Source organism: Euphorbia lathyris, chromosome 9 (assembly GCF_963576675.1).
Source record: "Euphorbia lathyris chromosome 9, ddEupLath1.1, whole genome shotgun sequence".
NCBI classification, from domain to species: Eukaryota; Viridiplantae; Streptophyta; class Magnoliopsida; order Malpighiales; family Euphorbiaceae; genus Euphorbia; species Euphorbia lathyris.
Window position 1 is genome coordinate 34,474,653 of NC_088918.1, and position 22,954 is coordinate 34,497,606.

Below are 22,954 nucleotides of genomic sequence, written 5' to 3' on the forward strand. Positions count from 1 at the left end.
AATTAAATTAATTAAGAGATAATTAAGTTAGGAGTTTTAATTAGATTAATATACTCCTATTATTATCCAATAAAGTTATTATTATTATCCTTAATATATTAGATATATAGTGAGATAATAATTAGGAATTCTATTCCGAATGGAATTCCTATTCAGTAACCTAATTCTATCTAACTAGGGATTAGATACAAGAGATTATAAATACCCCTTCCCTTGAGATTTTCGAAATCCAAGCAAGCCATACCCTACTTGTGATTTTCGAAATTCACCTAGTCCAAGAGAGAGAAAATTCAACACCCCTAGTTCGAGGACGAGATTTCTCTACGGCTTCGTTTGATCAATTGATTTTCATCTATTTCTTTTATCATTGATCTTGTGTTGATTAATTAGAGGCAATCTACTTTGGTTGCTATTCAACGGTTGATACTAAATTAATCTTCCCGTGTTTTATTTCGTGTTTGGGAACTTGAAGAAGAAAAACAAACAAAAGGGAGAAATTCGTTTTACTACTCCTACATCAGGTCAGTTCATGATTTCGCGGATTCCCGGAGATTGAACCGTCGGATCGTCGCGATTTTTGGACAGGAGCTTCTAGACATATTCTTCCACGTTTCCACCAAAGGGATTGTCGTTCGGAGGTCTGGAAGGTATGTTTCGGATAGGGGCAGATTGGTAGACAATTTCTATCTCTTTTGAAGTTGTGGGCACTTCGTTTGCAACGGTAGATAGAACTTCTAAAAAGGTATTTCTTCTTATCATTCTTTATATGAAATAACGGTTAACGGATCTTGTGGTTAAATGGAAATAGGTTAAAATTTTTATATTTCCGCTGCTATATCTTAGCCTAATTTCCAACAGTTACTTCAAAATTTTGGGAAAAACTCCAAAGTGCTTTGGGCACTAGGTTAAAATTTAGCACATCTTTTCATCCACAAACAGATGGTCAATCTGAAAGAACAATTCAAACGCTGGAAGATATGTTGAGAATGTGTGTGTTGGACTTTGATGGTTATTGGGATATACATTTTCCTCTCATTGAATTTGCATATAATAATAGTTATCACTCAAGCATTCAAATGGCTCCTTATAAAACAGTATGTGGTAGGAAGTGCAGATCTCCCTTATGTTGGGAAGAAGTTGGTGAAAGGAAGCTTTCTGGTGCTGAGATAATACAAATAACTTCTGAAGAGGTTCCCATCATTTGTCAACGATTACAAACTGCCTTTAGTAGGCAGAAAAGCTACGTGAATCCAAGGAGGAAGGATGTGGTATTCGCGGAAGGGGACTATGTTTTTATCAAAGTGTCATGAATGAAAGGAATCATGAGATTTGGAAAGAAAGGAAAGTTGATACCTAGATATATTGGACCATTTGAGATTTTAAAGAGAATAGGTAACTAGCATTGCCTTCTAACTTATCACAAGTTCATCGTGTGTTCCATATATTAATGCTAAGGAAATATGTTCCTAATCCTTCTCATGTTCTATAACCTCAAGCGATAGAAGTTAGTGAAGAATTATCTTATGAGGATCAACTAGTGGCAATAGTGGATCATCAAGTTCACCAACTTCGATAAAAAGTCATCCCAATGGTAAAGGTGTTATGGAGTAATCATTCCTTGGAAGAGTGCACTTGGGAATCCGAATTAGAGATGCAGAACAATTATCCTTATCTATTACAAACATGAGGTTAGTCCTTCAATTTTAAATTCGAGGACGAATTTCTTTAAGGGGGGGGGGGGGGGGGGGGAGGGGAAGAATTGTAATACCCCAAATTATATATATTAAGCTATTTGCTTAATTGAATTAATTAGAAGGAGTTAAAGCTAAAGTGTAATTACTTTTAGGATTTTTTTTAAAAGATAATACAAATGTAGGGATCAAATTGTAATTTGACCATTATTGATCAAATAAGAAGCTGCGTATAATATACGCAGATCTTCTTCTTCCTCCGCCTTCAAGATTTGTTTCCATTTCTCATTCTTCTCCAACTCCATTCTTCCTCATTTCTTCACCATTTCTCACGATTTTTACACCGAAATGAAGCTCTCAACTCCAGCTACAAGTACATGTAAGTTTTATTGTGAGATTTTGAGTTTTTAAAAATAGTTTAGAGAGAGAAAATTCGTCACTTTTGCTATTCTCTCTATTTCTCGGTCCTATGTTCATTATTTTGCAATTATAACACCAAAAATGGACTCAGGGGGTCGATTTACCTATGTATATTCTAGATTTTGATGCATGCAAGGAGTTTTGAGGTGTAATCGGAGCTACACCGAAAAAGGTAAGAAATCTAACCAAAGTTTAATTTTCCGGTTGATTTTGGATGTTTTGAGAGTGATTCTAGACTCCTGGAATCATAACAAACAAGGTGGTATTATTAATTTCTCAAAATAATCAACTTTAATTTTTCCGATAGGCGGATCCCGACCACCGGTGATATTTTTCGATGATATACGAAATAAGGACAGAAAAAAAAAAATGTTTGGTTAACTTCAGAATGTTCTAAATATTATTTGGAGCAACATTAATTCTTGGACTTTGGCCAAATTCCTTACCGTTTAGTCTCTATAAATTACGAAAGTATATAGTTGGATGAAATTAAGGAAAATAATTAAGTCAGGTTAAAAATAAGGGTTGAAGGGAGATTGGACTAAGCATAATTAATTAATTATGCTCTTAAAATTATTGGTTAGTTAATTTGATTGATATAGATATTATGAAAATGAATTATAAGTATATATGTGATAACTTGCTGGATCCGCTTTGATGTTCTTTGCCGGAGTTACCTGCAAAACAAAACCGGAGACAGGATCTCCGGGAAAACTCTCCGACGATCAAGTCAGTTTTTGTAAGAATGAGTCTATAATTTAGCAATAGCTCTGTGGGAAAAAATGTGAACGTACCTTCCCCCTTATTCTTAAGGCCTTTTATAGGTATTTTTGGGTAACCGCCGAGGGCGGTTACTCCTTAGTGGGCCACGTTCTGAGGGCGGTTCCCCCTTTTTAGGCCATGTCCCTTTCGTGGTCTTCATGGCAACGAACGTGGTTCTGAGTGGGAGTCTTGTCGCTCCGTTTAGGAATTAGGGGCGGTTTACTCGCTGCGCCCGCTTCCTTCATTCGGGTCCCGTCCAGTCTTAGCCCATGGGGCTTTAATATGGGCTAGGCTTGCGAAATGAGTATAACCCGTTTTGGGCTTCGCGGGTTATCACATGCCTCCCCCTTGGTCTAGCAAGAGCCCTTTTAGGGTCTTTTTATAGGGGACGCTTCGTCTTTGTCCGATTATTTCAAAGTTTTTGAATTTGTGCATTTCCCCTCTTTCGTTTTCTCCGGCGTCGTCCTTTTAATTCCGTTACTTCTTTTCCGGCGTTGACTTCTTAATCCCGTCACTTCACTGTGTTGTCTTTTTCATGTAAGTTTTTCTTTTCACATTTGCTCCTTGTTCGGCTTTTTGCTTCTGTTTTCCTTTTATTGATCATGTCAGACCTCGATTTCGCGCCGTTTGACGACGATTATGTCCGCGAGGTCTCTAACGAGGTCGAAGAGATGGTTGAGGAAGCTTCAACCAGCTCTCCTGGGTGTAATTCTCATCCCGCCGACTTCCTTCATCTGGCGAATACAACCGACGAGGGTTTAGGTTTTGACCCTAAAAAGTTGATTCCGCCACCTGTCCCAACCCCTCGTTTGTTACCCAAGAAGGACAGGTCGGGAAGTCTGGTTTGTCAAGAGACAATCGATGATTTGCGGGAGCATTATCCCTGGCTCCGAGGTCTCGAGACGATCATTCCTGGAGGATAGGGGGCCGGGCGATTACCCAAAGGGGTACTTCACTGTTTTCGTGGCCCAGATTATCTGCGGCTTCACTTATCCGCTGGCGGATGAGATTGCTTCCGTCTTAGGCGGTTATGGAATCGCGCCCGGGCAACTGCATCCTAACGGCTGGGCCGATTTGACTCTGGACAAATTTTTGGCGGATTGTTTGGAGGTTCCCTTTTCGCTCAAGATCTTCTCCAAGCTCCACCATTTCAAAAGCTCGGCGGGGTATTTCACTTTCATCCGCCAGAGCGGATACTATGGTTTTGACGAGAAGCTGAACAAGATCCGCGAGTGGGATCGATCTTACTTTTTTATCAAGTTTAATGAGGAAAACCTGAACTTCCTTCATTGCTGGAGCCGACCCAACGTAAAGAGTTTGAACTTCGGGTATCCCAGCCAGGAAGAATCCGCCGTTATCAAGTTCCTGAAGAGCACTCCACCTTTTGTATGGACATACGATCAGGCCTTTCATATGCTAAGGAGCCGAGTAGCGATTGCATACCGCGAGGGGGATCGCGTTGTCTATATTCCTTATCGCGTTTTTGTGCAAGGTACTTTTTATTTCCAAGTTGATGGTTTCTTTTAACCCTTTGCAGGGGTGATCCTTTATCTCAAATCGCTGCAGATCGGGAGGCCAAAGCCCTGGCGAGAAGAAAGAAGCGGATGACGGAAACCGCTTCCGTTGTAGGGGCGGATCCTTCTGGAGGGACGATTCCTTCTATTGGGGCGGCTTCCCCGGTTAGGGCTTCCGCTTCACAAGGTCCTGCCTCTGCCTCCGAGGATCTTCCTTTAACTAGGAAGCGGAAGATAAGTGCGGATACAGAGTCCTCTCGTTCTAAAAAGAAGAACACTTCTGTGTCCCTGACTGTTGGCGGCGCACCTGTATCCGCCTCGTCTAAAGGAAAGAGCAGTACCCCCATTCACGAGGTATCTTGATCTACTCCCTCTCGTATTGCTGCTTTTTCCTCATGAGCTATCTGCCACTCCTTGATATTTTTCTTTATGCTCTTGCAGCCAATCCCCGATATTAGCGGATGGTGGACTAGGACTTTCGGCCTGGCCGTGAACTTCTCTTGCAAGGATATTGTATCTTCCATATGTAATGTCCTCGGGCGACTTCCCTCTGCCTCCCATGTGCGCGAGCAAGTATCGCTCCCTACTGCTGTGGAAGGGATCGAGAAGCGTTCTGTAGAGGTATATTATTGCTTTGTCCTTTCGCTTTCAAATATCTTGTGTTCATTGTAACCGCATATTTCTATTCGCCCATTTTTATTTGTGAGACGTGTTATATGCAGATTATCAATTTCGCTGAGGGCATTCTCCGAAGGGATGCAGAGCGAGCCCAGGAGTTGGAAAGTCTTGGTACGGAATTGGCGACTCAGAAGTCGCTTTATGATGATGTCCAAGGGAAGGTGAAGGTCCTAGAGGGCACCTGTCAGAAGGCCGTGGGCGAGAAGGAGGAGGCCCTTAAATCCCTTCAGGCCAAGTCCGATGAACTGCAAAAAGCCCTCGACGACCTAGCTGCTTTCAAGGAGGCCCAAAAGAAGAGGGTTGAGGAGATTTTGGCTGAAGATGGCGCCCGCATCTACTGGTATGGGGAGCGGATTCATGCGGCTTATGAGCACGGGCATCAGGGTCTAGTACTTAACCGCCCCAAAGTTCCCATCCCTGAAAAGGATTTAACTGGGGAGTGGGATAAGCTGGAAGCCGAGGATGCTGATATGGATGAGGTACTCTTCTTAGATTGGAAGAGTCTTCAGGATCCTCCGATTAGCTGCGAGATCCCTATTCAGCCCGCGAAAAGAGAGGCACCCCAAGCCGTTTCTCAACCTGTGCAAGAGGTACCCCTCACCGAAGAGGTTACTGAAGCGGTTACCGATTCAAGGGTCGAGGATTCGCTTGAAGTAGATCCTCCTATCGGAGGAGATGAGGGAGTTGCCGCAGTCCAGGAGGGCATTAGGGGCGAAGGAGAGGAAGCTGTAGCGTAGCTTAACTTATATTTGGACTTTTGTATGTAAAAACCATGTAACAAGCCGCTCTGATATATATATTTTCTTTCGGTTGTTGGTTTTCATATGTGTGTGATTGTCACTTTTTTGCCCTTTATATGTGCCCTTTGTCTTTTTGCCGACTCCATATTTGTGTTTCTTCATAGCTAGGGTGGCCAGACCCTTTTTGCAATTTTGAGTACTCGTTTATCCGCTTAATTTTATGCCTTAACTTATAATTCTTCTTTCGAAAATAATCATAAGTTTTGATCATAAGGTTTTGCGAGTGATGCGTAATCATGCATCCGCCTTTCTTTAACAGGCAACACGTTTATGTGTTTTTGATTTTAACCCTAAGGTTTTTTGATTTTAACCTTAAGGTTTTTTGCGAGTGATGCGTAATCATGCATCCGCCTTTCTTTAAGAGGCAACACATTTATGTGTTTTTTGTAAGGAATCCGCGTTTTGTTGTAACATACTGAGTGAATGGAATAACTTTTATTGATGACGAGAAAAAGTTTATTACATATGTACACCAATTGTGCGGGATCGAAGCCTCATTAAAACCTTTTATCAGAAAACCCAGTGGGAAAAACTCATAAAAGGAAAAAGAGTACTCGTCATTTCCTCGAACTACTCGGCCTTTCTATATAGGCGTAGATTCTCTAGATTCCAGGTGCGCGGGAGCTTCTTTCCGCTCATTTCTTCTATTTCAAAAGTGGCTGGTCCCAGCTTCTTGGATACTTTGTATGGTCCGATCCAGTTGACGCCCAGCTTGCCTTTGCCATCTCTGGATTGTATTTTATCCGCTTTTTTCAAGACCAAGTCGTTTTTGTTGATTATTACTTTTCGCATTCTTCTGTCATGGTATTTCTTGATTCTATTGCGGTACATTGCCATTCGCATGTAAGCTTTCTCTCTTCGTTCCTCCACAGAATCCAAAGCATCTCTGATGTTGATAGGATTTTGTGTGTCGCAATAATAAATTGTCCGATCTGTGGGCGACTTGATTTCAACAGGTAGGACTGCTTCGGCTCCATAAACTAGCGAGAAAGGTGTTTCGCCTGTTGCTGTCTTTACAGAGGTTCTGTATGCCCACAACATATGGGGTATCTCATCCGCCCAACCTATTTTTTTGTCACCTAGCCGCTTCTTGATGCCTTGAACCATGGCCCTGTTGGTAACTTCTGTCATACCATTTGACTGGGGATGGTTTACAGAAGAAAAATGATTCTTGATTCCCATGCTTTCGCAGTATGTTTTGAACTTGGCACAGTTGAACTGGGTGCCATTGTCGGTTATAAGCTTCTGCGGGATCCCAAATCGCATGATAATGTTCTCTCGTAAGAACTCGATCATTCGCTCAGGTGTTTGTGCGGTTACTGCCTCCGCTTCTACCCATTTACTGAAGTGGTCTACTGCGACTATCAAATACTTCCTTTTCTTTGTTGTTTCTGGGAATGGGCCCACTATATCAATTCCCCATGTTGCGAATGGCCACGCCGTCATTATAGTGATTTATTCAGCTCCGGGAACATGCTTTTCATTCGCATGGATTTGACAGTTGTGACATTCCGCAACCATCTTCTGGGAATCTTCCACCACCTTGGGCCAGTAGTATCCCAGCAGTTTGACCTTTCTTGCCAATGCCGCCGAAGCTTTGTGCGTGCCACAAATTCCTTCGTGTAGTTCTCGCAGCACATAGTCCCCTTCATTGCGACTAACGCATTTCAACCATGGACATGTGTACGATTTCCGATACAAAGTTCCATCTCGTATTGAGTATCGTGCCGACTGCCCAATTATTTTTCTGGCTAAGCTCTTATCAACCGGTAAATCTCCCTGCTCCAGATATTGACGGATCGGCATCCGCCAATTTTCATCGTCTTCCAGTTCCTCGATGATCATAATCTGATCAACCTCGAAAGCTGGTGCCGATTTTATTTCCAAGCTGCATGCTTTTTGACTCCATGGTTCTCTACTTACCGCTGCCTTTGCCAATTCGTCAGCTTTTGCATTTTGGCCTCGTGGAACATGCACCATCTCCCAAATGACTCCCTTGTGCGTTAACTCTTGTGTCAATCGGCCGACTACCTGATGGTATTTTATGAGCTCCTCCTGTTTCACCAGATAATTTTTTGTGATCTGGTTTATCATGAGTTTGGAATCGCTGTAGATTACCACTCTTTCTGGGGTGAGTTCATTGAGCAACTTCAATCCGCATATCATTGCTTCATACTCTGCGGCATTATTGGTAGTTTTGAAAGTTAATTTTGCTGCGTAGCACAGGCGGATAACCTCCGGACCTTTGATGACGATTCCTAGCCCAGCTCCGTTTGCAGATAAGGCCCCATCTGTGTACATGCTCCACTCTTCTTTTTGTGCCTTTGGACATTCATCATCATCCCAGGTGAATTCGTTCACGAAGTCGGCGAGCACTTGGCTCTTTAGTGCTGGTCTTCCTTCATAACGGATATCGAATTTGCCCAGGCGAATTGACCATTCCATCAACCGGCCGGATGCGTCAGGTTTCTGCAGTACCTTTTGCACTGGGATGCCAGTTCTCACAATGATAGTATGCGCCTGAAAGTATGGTTTCAATCTAGCCGCCGTGGTTATCACTGCGAGGGCCATTTTGTCCAACTTCGAATACCGGAGTTCTGCATCCTTCAGGACTTTGCTCACGTAGTACACTGGATATTGTTGCCCTTTTTCTTCTCGCACCATCACAGTGCATATCGCCATGCTGGTGACGGATATATAAAGAAACAAATCTTCTCCATCTTCCGGCCTGCTCATTAAGGGTGGATAACATAGTAATCGCTTTATCCCCTCAAATGCTTCTTGACAATCCAGCGTCCATTCAAAGGACTTGGATTTTTTGATGGCATTGTAGAAAGGTAGACATCGCCTAGCTGAGCATGAGATGAATCGCCCTAATGCCACCAACCGCCCGTTCAGTCTCTGTACTTCCCTTATGTTCCTTGGCGTCTTCATCTCCATTACTGCTTTAACCTTCTCAGGATTCGCCTCAACCCCTTTGCCGCTAACAATGAAACCTAGGAACTTTCCCGCTCTTGCTCCGAATGTGCATTTCTCTGGATTCAATTTGAGGCCATATTTGATCAACACTTCTAGGATTTCTTTGATATCCCGCGGGTGGTCTTGCATTTTCTTGCTTTTGATGATCATGTCATCAACATAGATCGAGAAGTTCTCGCCGGATTTGTCTAAAAATATCTTGTTCATCATCCTCTGGTATGTTGCTCCCGCGTTTTTCAATCCAAAGGGCATCACCTTGAAGCAATAAGTCGCCTGGTGAGTTATGAATGATGTTTTGATTTCATCCGCCTTCTCCATGGGTATCTGATGGTAACTGGATTTCACGTCGGTGAATGATAAAGCTTCATATCCTGCAGTTCCATCTACCAATATATCAATGTTAGGAAGTGGATACATATCTTTCGGACATGCTTTGTTCAAGTCTTTGAAGTCGACACACATTCTGTACGTTCCACTCCGGATAGGTGACTTCTCGAATTGCATCTGACTTTAGCAAATCCGCCACTGCTTTTTCAATCGCCTTTTGCCGCTCAGGAGCGTGTCCCCTCTTCTTTTGCCGCACTAGGGTTGCCCCTTTGTCTACATTCAACCGATGGGTTGCTACGTCTGGGCTTATTCCTTTTAACACTTCATTTGGGGCTGCAAATGCCGACTCACATTGGATCAATACCTCGGTAATGGCCTTCTTTGTTTCCTCTGAGAGTCCAGCCGCTATTCGCACGTTCTTGTCATTCGAGATGGCGAATAGTTCCGTTTCTCCCAATGCTTCCGCCGGGAGCTTCTCTTCGACTTTATCCTCCTCTTGCGGTTTTGGTTCAAGTGATAATGTATAGGCCTGTTGAGATACAAGTTGATCACCTTCAAATATGACTCGCCCTTGGTGTGTTGGCAAATGTAACGTTAAATGCTTCATTGAGATGAGCGACTCCGTCTCCGACAGGAATGGCCGTCCCAGAATTATGTTGTAGGCCAGTGGGAGATCAACAATTGCGAATTCTAAATCACCTCGCCATTTTAGATTCTTATCGCCCATTTCTGCCTCCAACACCACCTGCCCACTTGTTTGGGAGGATTGACCCCCAAAACCAGTTACATCCATGAAGGTGTGTTCCACCCGCTCGTCGTTGATTCCCAACTTGTTGAATGCTGCCCGGGTAATGACATTGCAAGAACTGCCTGTGTCGATAAGGACCCGTTTGACGTCCCATCCTTCAACGGCCATCGTGATCACCAGGGCATCCGCATGTGGCTCCGTGATTCTCGCAAATGAGTAATTGAGGGCATTCCCCCTATGTGTATTGCTCTTTCGCTGTTCACGGCGAGTTCTTTTTGTTGGAGGCTCGTAGATTCCGCCTGCTATCACGTTTATCACCCCTTTCTTCTGCTTCTTTTCTGGCCGTGTTTCTCCCTCATGCGGGAGCGTTGTTTTCTCATCAGCTGTATCTTTTCTTACAAATTGATTCAGCTTGCCTCTCTCGATCAGTTTTTCTATTTCCTTCTTCAGTTCGTAGCAATCATCTGTGTCATGGCCATTCAACCTGTGGAACCTGCAATATTTGTTAGGATGTCGCCCCAAACTGGTTCGACCTTTTACCTCGGGGAACCGAACATCCTTCTTTAGGGGGCTCTTTTCGATCCAAAGTAACACCTCCTGGCGAGTCGCGTTTAGTGGCGTGTGATATCCTCCACCTTGAAAGGGACGATCGCCTCTTCGAACAAAATTACTTTTGGACTGGGTCTGACGCCGACTGTCCGAAGTGGTTCTAGCGGCATCTCTTTCTCGCCGAGTTTGGGCCCTATGTTCCCTGTTGACATCATCCACTTCCATGAATTCCTTTGCTATCTTCATGAGCTCGGCTACAGTGCGTGGTTTGTTACGGATGATTTCTTCCCGCATGCTCCAATCTGTGGTTCCATCCGCCATGATGTTGCGAATACTCACGATATCTGGGTTCTGCAATCGCACCAGGATATCGTTAAAGGCGACAACAAATTCCCTTAGGGAATTATAGTTCCTCTGTTTGATCTCCTTCAGCTGCCTATCTGTCACATCTGCTGCTTTACAGCCCACGAACTTCGCACAGAAATCCCGACTATATTGTTGCCAATTGTGAATAGATTCTGCCGGTAAAGATCGAAACCAATCAGATGCCGCACCGTCCAAAGTTGTCGAGAATAACCTGCAAATTATGCTTTCGCTTGCCCCTGCAACATCCATTAACTCTCTATAATTCCTGACATGAGCCTCAGGGTCAGAATTTGGATCCCCATAGTATTTTGGTATAGCAGGCGCTTTGATTCTATGATTTGGAATGAATTCCCGTAACGAAGGGGCAAAAGGTGAATCGCTCTGGATCTCTGCTCTCGGCCTAGGCGAATACCCCATTCGCTCCATCATGCTTCGTAATTGATCTTCTAAGTCAATATCGGGTATTCGCCGGACTTCTTCCATCCGCTGCTGGTGAATTCTGGGTGGCATCCATCCGCCCATCGGTGTTGAGACGTGTGCCTGTTGGGGGACTAACCGCTGTCCCGTTATAGGATCAAAGTTCCATGTGTGCTCTCGCCCAGGAGTCATCAACTCCGAATGTCTGGGAGGAAAAGGTTCCACTTGCTGTGGCGGAAGAGTGCCTTGCACTCCTGGCAACGGTTGGGATGGCTGCCAGGTCGGATGTATCGTCGTAATGAGATCTGGGTGCGAGTAGTTGCTCGGGTGGCTGTGTGGGTTTGTGCGACTACTCTGGCCCACTTGATTTGGTGCCTGAGATGGCTGCGGGAGGGCCGACATGACAGGGATAGTCGGTGATTGTGTTGAGATAACCACAGGTTCTTGAGGAGCAGCCGCCACGGCGGTATTGTGTTCGGCGAGGGCCGTTAGTAAATTAATCATTCGATCTCCAGCCGCCTGGCTCATGTTCGAGGCCAATACTTGTCCAGCCATCTGTACGAAATCACTATTGGACATTTCCATCTCAGTTTGCACTTGGACCTCCAATAACGGACTCAATTGTCCCGAAGGACCCGATGAGCTAGGCACCACAGGCTGTGTATTTGCAGGTTACGAATTCGCAGTCCGTGGTCCCCTGGAGTTCATACTGGTTGATCTAGTGGTAACGCCGGTTGTTCGTGATGGTTCTGACATGTTCTTCATGTACCTTTAACCAAATGTTGGTAAAAAAGGTCCACGTTCACCGCACTAATGATAACTTGCTGGATCCGCTTTGATGTTCTTTGCCGGAGTTACTTGCAAAACAAAACCGGAGACAGGATCTCCGGGAAAACTCTCCGACGATCAAGTCAGTTTTTGTAAGAATGAGTCTATAATTTAGCAATAGCTCTGTGGGAAAAAATGTGAACGTACCTTCCCCCTTATTCTTAAGGCCTTTTATAGGTATTTTTGGGTAACCGCCGAGGGCGGTTACTCCTTAGTGGGCCACGTTCTGAGGGCGGTTCCCCCTTTTTAGGCCATGTCCCTTTCGTGGTCTTCAGGCAACGAACGTGGTTCTGAGTGGGAGTCGTGTCGCTCCGTTTAGGAATTAGGGGCGGTTTACTCGCTGCGCCCGCTTCCTTCATTCGGGTTTCGTCCAGTCTTAGCCCATGGGGCTTTAATATGGGCTGGGCTTGCGAAATGAGTATAACCCGTTTTGGGCTTCGCGGGTTATCAATATGTTTATATGTTATTTGATTATGAGTAATTTTGGAAGTAAAGTATTGGAATTGCTGACAGTTATGGAACTGTCGGATGATTGATGTCCAACCGGGTTGATAATTGCAGTCTATGGAGTACCGGTTTGGACTTTGAATATTTTTAAATATAGAAGTGTATTTTATTGCAGGGTTGAGCCTAGTTATTACTAGGAGGATGTTCGTTTTATAGGGGAGACTCTGCCGAATTTTCGATAGACAGTCTGTAAAACGAGACAAAATAAATTTTAATATTTTCGTAAACATATATAAATTCTAAAAATAATATTATCTCTTTTAGATACTCAACTGGTAGGAGGAGCAGCATTACCTGAAAATTTCCTGAAAATTAGGACAGTCGGCTAGGAGCAATTTGTGAGTTAATTATATGTTTTGCATTTTTAATTTAGCATTTGCATTCATAATAAATGATTTCATGATATTTCAAGTAAAGTATTATTTTTACTTATAAAAGTGTCTTATTGTTTATAATAATTTATACGTAATTATTTGTGGATAAATACGTGTTATGGACATGCTTCCTGGTGAGCGGCATCAGGACCTTGTGCGCACAGGTACTATCGGGTTATTGGATATTGATAATACTAATATTGTGGATGTTGTAATATATGGATAAGCTCGGTTGGGATATTCTCGGGCTATATGATATGTGGATTTTGGATTTAAGTGAGGCTGGGTACGGAATCAGTTAAGTTATTCTCGGTCCTCCAGCTAACTGGGCGTGTGGTCGGTTGAGTCATTCTCGGTCCCCCAGTTATTGGATATGAGTGAAATAGTGATTATTGGTGGATTATTAGATTGTGTATTGAGGTTTAGGGTCCAACACACGTATTAAACCACTTATCTATTTATTTATAAGACAATTTTATGAAAAGCATATTGTGTGATCACTTATATTATTATTATTATTATTATTATTATTATTATTGTGTGTGACATAAATGTTAAATTACTAATGCATTGCATATATTTAATTCATTATAGGAGGTTTGACTCCTTTAATTTTTCAGGTGACTAGAAGTCTGTTGCAGCCTAATTTCTTTCTTCGGGCAGCACATCTAGCTTACTATGTATGACTATTTAAGAGTTATGTTAAAAATTTATATTCTAGACCGCAGTACCAGTTTGATGATTATGTTTTGTGTTTCTTTTTGAAGATTTTAATATTAAATTATGTTAAGACTATTGGTAAGGTTGATTGTATATTATATTAAGGCTTGCTACGGGTTCTGGTAGCTTGAGCTTACCCGTTCCCTAGCGCCGGTCACGGTTCGAGGGATGGGTCGTGACATCGGTGCTTGTCTTCAGCTTCTCCTCCTCCACTTTCCCTTCGATGGCTTCCGGCAACAGCTCAAGTCTTCAATGGACGTCTCTTCTGGATGCAAGTCGAGCGTTAGGTCACATAGCAGAGAATACGTTGATCAGTAAATAAAAATCAGGCATAAAAGAGGAATTGTGAGAATTATTTAAGGGTAGAATAGTTAATTTTATTTTAGAATACAAACAGCTAATTGAAAAAACTCCTAAAAGGAGCTTTTCGGGGTCAAAAAGCTCTTTACCAAACACCATTGATAGTGCTAAAAAGGTTAATTGAGCTCAATATGTAACCTTAAATTTTTTACATACCTAGATAATTGTAGAATTTGAAAGTAGACTAACTTTAGCATTGGAGGTTCAGTGGCTGATTAATGCATCCTCTTCTATTTTGCAGGATAAACTGAACCCTCATAGTAAGACATTATAACAAAATTAGTTTTACCGACATAATTTTTTACGTGTAGGGTCGGTTTTAACCGCATCTACCAGCTCTAGAAACAGTTTCATCGACCATCCCAAATCCGCCTCCAAAGGGGACTAGAACTACAGATTAACGATGAAAATCATCACTGATGGGGTAAGGTAAAAATTAGTGACAGACTTGTAGGGGCGGTTAGAGGTTTGATCCAATCATAGTTATTTCACAATTTCTCCGCACACACACACATACATATAAGTTATTAAGTTGAAATATTTGAATAAAAAAAAAATGAACGGTTGAAATATTTATGAATTAGTTTATATTGGATGTTGCATTAATTGCAGATGTATACTTTAAACATAATTAATAGCATTCTTAAAAAAACATAATTAATAGCAGGAAATAAATTCAATAAAGATAAAAATTTGTTTGGAGAGGAATTATCTCCGGTGGAGGAGTTCATCAGCAAAAATGGTCGGAATCCGGCTCTCTTCCTCATCGTCTTCATCATCATGGCATGGTTGGGAAAGGTGAAGAGGGTCGATGCTAGAAGATGGAGCATTATCAGCGACGAGATCAAAGGTGGATGCAAAAGTGGTCATATTCATGAGATTAGTTGAAGCTGAGGAGTTATTAGAGTATGAAGGTTGAAGCATTGCTAATTGCTGTTGTTGTTGCTGTGAATTTTGAAGCATGTTTGCCATTGCAAATCTACTGTTTATTAGTTGAGTTTGTACCATTGCTAGCTCACCTTGCAAAGATGCCACCTACATACAACGTGTATTATTTACGGAGACTTATAAGTTATCGTTTCATTTACGGAGACTTTAATAACAACAAGGAAAAAGGGGATCGAATGCGGATAGACAATTATTAGTTAAAGTTAAAGTTATTTCATGATGGTAAAAGGGCAATAATTAGTATATACTACAATTGGTAGAATATATACATATAAAAATATAAATTGTAACGCTCTCTATGTATATGAATCCACAAAGCACCAAAGCACACCCCAAAACAGCATATGGTTATTGTTTTAGAAGAAATCAGCTCTGAAACAAAAATTTATACTTAGTTTTGATATTTAACTCAAAAACTTGTGGAATGAACTAAATATATTTAGGATGTTATTGCTTAAAATAATCATATTACTCAAAATTACAAATAGCTATATTGATTAATTACTTTGAAATGTTATAAATAGATTCTATGGATTCTATGATATGTATAAATGTTATAAATTTAATATATAAAAACCTCAGGTGAATGTCAGAAAAAGTCGTCAAAATATGCACCTCTAATGTTTGGTTGAAAAAAACAACATTTATATCATACAATAATATATTTTCATTTTGAGTATTTATACTTAGAATTTTTTATTACCATTATAAAATTCTAGCCGTTATAGGAAAACTTTAAAAAATGAATGATTGATTTTTTTTTAAAACCAATGAAAAAAGGAAGGATTTTGGGTATAGAAGTGTCTCGGTTTTACAAAATCCACGAAATTGAAACTGTTTTTTTTTTTTAATATCTGCAACTGAGCCACACAAACTTGTCTTGATTGTTGGCCTTCAACATTGCTCCATACGACTAGTTATAGCGCTTTATGTCGCGAGAGACAACAAACTCGAACTGAGCATGAGTCTTTAGTGTGCCTACCCTTCCCTCGATGCGAAATAAAAGTTTGAATATACCAAATTCAGTTGTGTCTAGTTTTTTTAACGAAAATAAAAGGGTCTCATCTAGTAATTCAAGCAATAATGAAACAAGTCTCTAAATCCCACTACTAAGGATGCTTTTAAAAAGGATTATGTATCATTTCATTTATGGAGATTTCAACAACAACAAGGACGGATAGGATGGATCCCAAATAGATAATTATTGATTAAAGTTAGAGTTGTTTCATGATGATAAAAGTAAGTTAGTACTGCATATACTACTGTGGTAGAATATTTACATATAAAAAAATTATGAATTCCAATGCTCTCTCTTTCCATGCAAAAAACATCAAAAAAAAAAAAACATTTGATTATTGTTCTATAAGAAATCAACTTTGAAACAAAAATTTATATGTAGTTTTGATATTTAACTCAAAAAGTGGGAAATGAATTAAATATATTTGGAATGTTATACCTTTTAAAGAATCATATTGCTTAAAATTGCAATAAATTGCTACAACTATATTAACTAACTAGTTTGAAATGTTATAAACAAACTTTTCATAATAAATATATAACCAATTAATAACTAAAGTTTTTTCTTTTAAAAAAAACTAAAGATTTTTTTTTTATAAAAAAAATTAGGTGAAGGTCAGAAAAACATGTAGGCTACATATAGACTTATAAAATGGTATTGTTTCATTGTTATAGACTTTAATAACAACAAGGACAGAAATGATAATAAAATGGAAATAATTAGTATAGACAATTAGCAGTTAAAAGTTAAAGTTATTTCATGATAATAAAATGGCAATAATTAGTATACACTACATTCGGATATGAATTATAACGCTCTTTATGCATATGAATGCAAAAAGCACTAACGGGGTGTTTGTTAAAAGGGATATAGGAGGTGGGATAGGGATAAAAAAATACGAGATAAGTTATCCCGTGTTTGTTTGGGAGATAGAAGAGTGAGACGGATGAAGGATAAGCTTCTTATCCCTCAAATCCTATATCCAGGAGGGGAGTGGTATAAGGAGGTGGGATAAGCTCCTGCGATTTTAATAGGATGAAAAAGTCAATTTCATCCCTCAAATTAATGTTATGTGTAGTTTAAATAGGGTTAAAATAGTAAAATATATTATTTTATCTCTATCCCTATCCCAATAGAATACCAAACGTCCCGTAAAGAACATCTAAAAAGAGCATCTGATTATTATTTTAGAAGAAACGAGTTCTAAAACAAAGATTTATACTTAGTTTTGATATTTAACTAAAAAACTTATGGAATGAAATAAATATATTTGGGATGTTATTGTTACACTAATCATATTGCTCATAAATATAAATCTATTCATGATATATATATATATATATATATTAACTAAAGTTTTTTTTACATATAAAAAAGTTTAGGGGAAGATTAGAAAAATCTATAAAGGTATATACACCTCGAATAATTGGTTAAAAACAATATTTATATGGATTTCATGTCCTAAAATAATATATTTTCATTTTGAATATTTATACTTAAATTTTTTTGTTACCGTTACAAAATTCTAGCCATCCTAGGAAAATAAAACGAATGAACAAAAAAAATTAAACCATTGCAAAAAGAAGGATTTTGGAAATAAAATTGTCTCAGTTACACAAATGCATAAAATTCAACCGTTTATTTTAATATCTGCAACCGGGGCCCATAAAGATTTCTTAATTGATGTCCTTCAGCACCGATCCTCACAATAATTATAACGCTTTATGTCGACTCACAAGAGACAACAAACTCGAACCGAGTGTGATTGTCACTCTCTTTAGTGCGCCTAGCCTTCCCTCAATGCAAAATAAGAGTTTCGATATAATTAGGGGTATGCATCGGTTCAGTTTAAATTGTATACCAAATTGAACCGATTGAATTCGGTTTTTCGCTTCGGTTTTTTTGACACTTCGGTTCGTCATCAGTTTTAGTTTTAGGTGTGGCTCGGTATTTGGTTCGGTTTGACAAAAAAAACTGTAAAAAAAAATCGCACTGAATTATACATATTCTACATTATATATATGATTTTACAAGTTTAGTTTTTTTTTTATTGTTGAGATAATATGCCAATATAGATATATTTTGAAAGTATTTAAAAAAAATTGAGGTAAATTTAATTAGGAAATATAGTGATTTTTATTTGTTTATCTTTTAACCAATTCGGATGTTCAGTTTAAAACCGAACCAAATCGAATATTTTGATTTAGTTATATTTCGATTTTACATACTCTTCGGTTCAATGTCGGTATCAATTATTTTAATAATTTCGATATTCGATTTTCTTGGTTCAGTTCGATTTTGAACCGATTTACACCCTAAATACAACCAAATTTAACCGTGTCTATTTTTTTTTTTATGAAAACAAAAAGGTCTCCTTTAATGATTGGTCCTAAACAATATAAAAAAAATTTACTAACAAGTCTCTAAATACTCTAAAACGGTTTATATATTATTTTATTTATGGGGATTTCAATAATAACAATAACAGATTAGAGATGCTCTACAAGGGCTTATGTTATATATCATTTCATTTATGGGGATTTCCACAATAATAGTAACAGATATTATGTAACCCAAATAGGTCATTTTTAATTTATTAATTAAAATTGGAGTTGTTTGATGAAGATAAAAAAAAAAAACAATAATTAGCATATACTAGATACTAGAGTAGAGTTATAGAATATTTACCTATAAAAGTTATGAATTGTAACTATCTCTATTTATTCTATATATATGAATCCAAATATCACAAACAACAAAATGTTTTATAACCGAAACATATTTATAAAACCACAACCATCAGAATTCACGTGCTCACTTGTAACCTCAATTTGTGTTTTTTTCTTTCAATTTCAACCCCTTTCACACTTCCATTTTCATTTTCAAAAATCAAAATTCCAGTAACAAAATTAATTCAGAAAATAATGTATATATGCTGATTCTATTGCATAAAATTCTCCGCCGCAACGTTGATCATTAACCATACGTAATAAATGAGGAATTAATGGAATTACCTGTTGTTGTAAAGCAAGAATAGTTGAAACACAGCCATAAACAGGGTCAGAGAGTCTAGCCTGAGCCTCATAAGAAATGGTAACAACAGCTTCATGTCTCCGGTTAACCGGAATGTGAAGTAAAAGCTTCGACACGTTACTCGCACCGAAAACCTTATGCACTGCAGCAAATCGGGCAGCTCCTTGATCTGAACCAAAATGGGGTGCAAATATGCATCCAGTTATGCATTTCCTCCTGAGGAATTTGCAGGCACCACATGGAGCTCCCGACGAAACTGCCGTCGCTGATGGTTCGGAATTCGTCGGTAAAGAAGAAGATCTCTTTCCCATGCCCTTTCTTCGAGTATCAGAAGTAGGCTCGGCCATATGATGAACAAGAAAGAAAGAAGTAGCCAAAGAGAGATGGTGGAGTTGGTGTTATATATATATGCAAAACAAAATGAAGGAATATGGCACACGTTTGTCTCGTGATGGGTTTGGCAATGGCAAGCTTATTTCTTTCTTTCTTTTTCTTTTTTTTCATCTTTATAAATTCTATATATCTTTGTTCATTATATTAATTGTGTAACCTACTAATTGATTACTTAATTTATATATGGTATGTTGAGTTTGCTTAATGGAATGCATGTGTTATATGTGTGATTAAAGGAGGAGGGAGGAGATTAGGGATTGATGAAGCATTTGGGCTCTAAGCCCGTTTAGAAAGCCCAAAGCTTCCAAAAAGGTTACCCTCGTCACGTAAGAACCCATTTGAGGGCCTAATCGGTCCGAGATAAAGACGGGGCATCACGGTTATTTAAGACTTTAGTTAACATTTATAAATAGGAGGAACCAACTAGGATGTAAGGATCTCGTTTGACTAATTAACTAGATAGTATTCGAAGTATCTCATTCGACTCGATTCAGATTTAACTAGATGGTAAAGAGGTAAAAAAATAAAATATATGCGGTTGGTAAGGAAGAGGTTTGAAGGGCATGTGAAAATGTAAATGGAAGTACAAGTATATAATAAAAATAAAAATAAAATTAGTTTAGAGGGAGTAATATTATAATAGTAAATAAAAAATGTGTGGGTAAGATGAAGTAGAAGAAGGTAGTGATGGTGGTGGTGGGAGGGAAGGCACAAGATTTGTGCTGCCCGTGGCCGTGGCGTGTGGGATAGCAAGGCCCAAACGTGCATAGCTGTCATATGTTTTGTACCATCTCAGGAGACACTGCTTCTTCTGTGAGAGTTTTTTCCATCTTTTTGGATGTTCCTTCTTTTTCTTTTCTCTTTCGACCGGTTTGACACAATTATCATATACACGAACCAACAGAAAAATAATAATCCATCTTTTGCATTACAGGATTCTCAACCAGCAGACAACACAAGAATTCAACAGTTAGACCAATTTCATGTCATTTTCAAGGATTATGTATGTTCTGAGGGCAATATTCCGAAACAGCAAGAGCTACCACAAAAACATTGCAAACCCTTGGACTTCACCCTGGTTTCCCCATAGCTAAAGGTAAGTTCCTCGCCTTCTCTTATGTCTTTAGAAGCAAAGAAACAAAGACGAGGCAGTAAAGCTCCTGAGCTCCGCACTAGTATTGTTGACAAATTTCCACCATCACAAGAATGGTTAATGAATCGCGCAACATTTCCGGTTCTTGTGGCATCTATGTTCACCCTCAAACAAGCCTTTCCTGATGGAAGATGCTCCCTCACAACCAAAAGAGCAGAATAGAATTGACCATGAGATGTGAGATCATCATAGATTTGTTGTCTTCTTCTGGCTTCCTCCGTTGTCAATAGCTCACCTATTCAATTATAATCTATAAAATTTAAGTCCAAAAACGTCTAATTATGATCTCAGCAGGCATCAGTTTTGAACAGAATGCTACTAGGAACAAGATTTGATGTTAATAGTAAATGAAGTTCGTCATTTAAGAGAAAAACTGAGCAAGAAACAAACAAACTAACAAATATAGCAGAATGAAATGCATGAAATATGATTTTAATTAATTCAATCAGTGTATATTATTTAAGCTGCAGCTTGAACAGGGTCACTGTTATTGAATACTACAAAATAGGGGCATAAAATGTATGCAATATTAGAGGACAATTTGCATTGCAACATCAACTAGGAAAGCTCCCTATTTATCAGATCAATCAAACAAAACATTGTTGCCCATATATTCAGCAGTTTCAAATCGTATTATCTGTTTCAATTAGTATCTGCGCTACGGAGTCCGAAGACACTGACAAATGCATATCGAGCCGGGAAGAACCACAAGGACAGCAAAGCTCTGGCAATTGATGTTTTAACGCTGCTCCATTCCCAAGGCTCAAACACTAGACACTTGGTTAAGGCGATTGAGTTTCTTCCAAATCGATCCAGTGCCAATTCCTAACTCCACACATATATGGTCTATAGATAGTTCAATGAATTTCTAAGCAAACAACTCCTAACAAGTACCATATTGTAGCAACCCAGTTTGGAGTGGGTGACACCGGGATAGAAAACTCGAGTAAGGAGAGGCCCTAGGGGATGACAACCGGTCCGGAATGATCCAAATCACACCTCATAAATGGAGAGAGTAACTCGGGTATATTAGTTAAGTGTGTATAGATGCCTTTTAAAACCGCGAGGCCAAACCAGATAATATATGTATGGTATTGACTCTAATGGAGAATGAGTAACTTGAGTGTAAGGTGTGTTTACAATAGACATAGGCTCGTATTAGACCAAAATGTTACGCATATTCCTATGTTTTCCATCACCAAGCCCCAAACACAAATAAAAGCTGTTACTTTCTGAGAATTCCATACTTCAAACTAACTATAGCCAGAACAGTAGAAAATGATAGAAGCGAATCAATTAATGCGTCACAGAAAGTAAATACCAGAATACTCGCAGACAAATTGACCCTGCGGAATCAGCTGATCAGCATACAAACTCCAACCTTTTTTCTCTTCTCTCACAATTTTCAATTTAACAGAGACCCCTCTCTGTGTTAAGCGATTTCCACAATCCAATCCACACCCACAACTCGGTCCACACTCACTCATTATACCTAATTCCATCTCCTCCAAGTCCAAAAATCCACGCCCATCCTCCCCTTCTTGTTCGCACCCCTCACAATCACAGCCGCATTCCCACTTAAGTAGGTTCTTCCGAGGAGGAATCCGCGAGCCATCGGAACGAGAGAAGCCCCAAGGTTGGCGTTGGGGAGACTCGGATGCGAGGAGCAGAGATGGAGTGTAGAGGAAATAGGCATATGGTGGATAGTTTAATGCATTGTGAAATGGGATTGGGCGATTCTCAAAGGATCTAGAAGCGTCAAAGGACCGTTGGAGAGTGATGGTTTTAGAGGTTTGAGATAAGGCTTTGCAGGTGAAGGCTATGCAGGCAAGCTCTGGTGGAGTTAGCCATGGAAGGATCAGCTCCCCGCATTGAATTAAAGGACTGTGGTTATTTGGGAATTGATTTTCGTCTTCTTCTCCTTGGCTCTTCTTCTTCTTTTCCTTCAGTTGCTGCATAACTTCAAAAGAGCTGCTGATGTTTAAAGAACGACAATTGCAGCAAGTCGTTTTGGAAAGACAGCCTTTCTTAATTTCGATATACAACCTAAATAATATTTGAAGCGGTAAATATTTATTAGTTCTTGCTACAACGGGTTTTCGGGTCATCACATCACGACCCAGATGATGGTGACCGGAGGTTGATAGGTTTTTACTGTTTTGCCGATCGGAGTAATCAAAGGAGTCTTGGGCTTTAATTAATTCCTTGGCTCTAAGTATCCAATCTCCATTGGATCATTTCGGGAGACATTAACGGTATCCAGAAATAAGAGGAGAAGAAACGGGCCTTAACTATCCAATTTATCTTATGAATGCTTTTGAAGCCGTTATCTCAAATAGTCATTTAAATGAGCTTAAGATGGATGATGG

At 39.6% G+C, this 22,954-nt stretch overlaps 2 protein-coding genes across 2 annotated transcripts; both read right to left on the reverse strand.

The window, feature by feature from the left end:
* Nucleotides 1–14,612: 14,612 nt before the first annotated feature.
* On the reverse strand, nt 14,613–19,507 carry LOC136206433 (LOB domain-containing protein 20). Its single transcript, XM_065997487.1, has 2 exons — nt 19,021–19,507; nt 14,613–15,075 (listed from the first exon to the last, which is right to left on the reverse strand). The coding sequence occupies exons 1-2, from the start codon at nt 19,384–19,386 to the stop codon at nt 14,749–14,751; spliced, it is 693 nt and encodes a 230-aa protein (XP_065853559.1). The 5' UTR covers nt 19,387–19,507; the 3' UTR covers nt 14,613–14,748.
* A 519-nt stretch (nt 19,508–20,026) lies between these two features.
* Nucleotides 20,027–22,697, reverse strand: LOC136205332 (histone-lysine N-methyltransferase SUVR3). Its single transcript, XM_065995876.1, has 2 exons — nt 21,907–22,697; nt 20,027–20,820 (listed from the first exon to the last, which is right to left on the reverse strand). Exons 1-2 carry the CDS (start codon nt 22,691–22,693, stop codon nt 20,432–20,434), a joined length of 1,176 nt encoding a protein of 391 aa, XP_065851948.1. The 5' UTR covers nt 22,694–22,697; the 3' UTR covers nt 20,027–20,431.
* Between the last annotated feature and the right edge of the window lie 257 nt (nt 22,698–22,954).

What these genes read in the sequence shown, in the direction of transcription:
- LOC136205332 (XM_065995876.1), bottom strand. Translation starts at nt 22,693, where the DNA reads ATGACCCGAAAACCCGTTGTAGCAAGAACTAATAAATATTTACCGCTT. An exon ending in ATTTGTCTGCGAGTATTCTG is followed by an intron (nt 20,821 to 21,906) that starts GTATTTACTTTC and finishes ATAATTGAATAG; the next exon opens with GTGAGCTATTGACAACGGAG.
- LOC136206433 (XM_065997487.1), bottom strand. Translation starts at nt 19,386, where the DNA reads ATGGCCGAGCCTACTTCTGATACTCGAAGAAAGGGCATGGGAAAGAGA. An exon ending in TTCTTGCTTTACAACAACAG is followed by an intron (nt 15,076 to 19,020) that starts GTAATTCCATTA and finishes CGTTGTATGTAG; the next exon opens with GTGGCATCTTTGCAAGGTGA.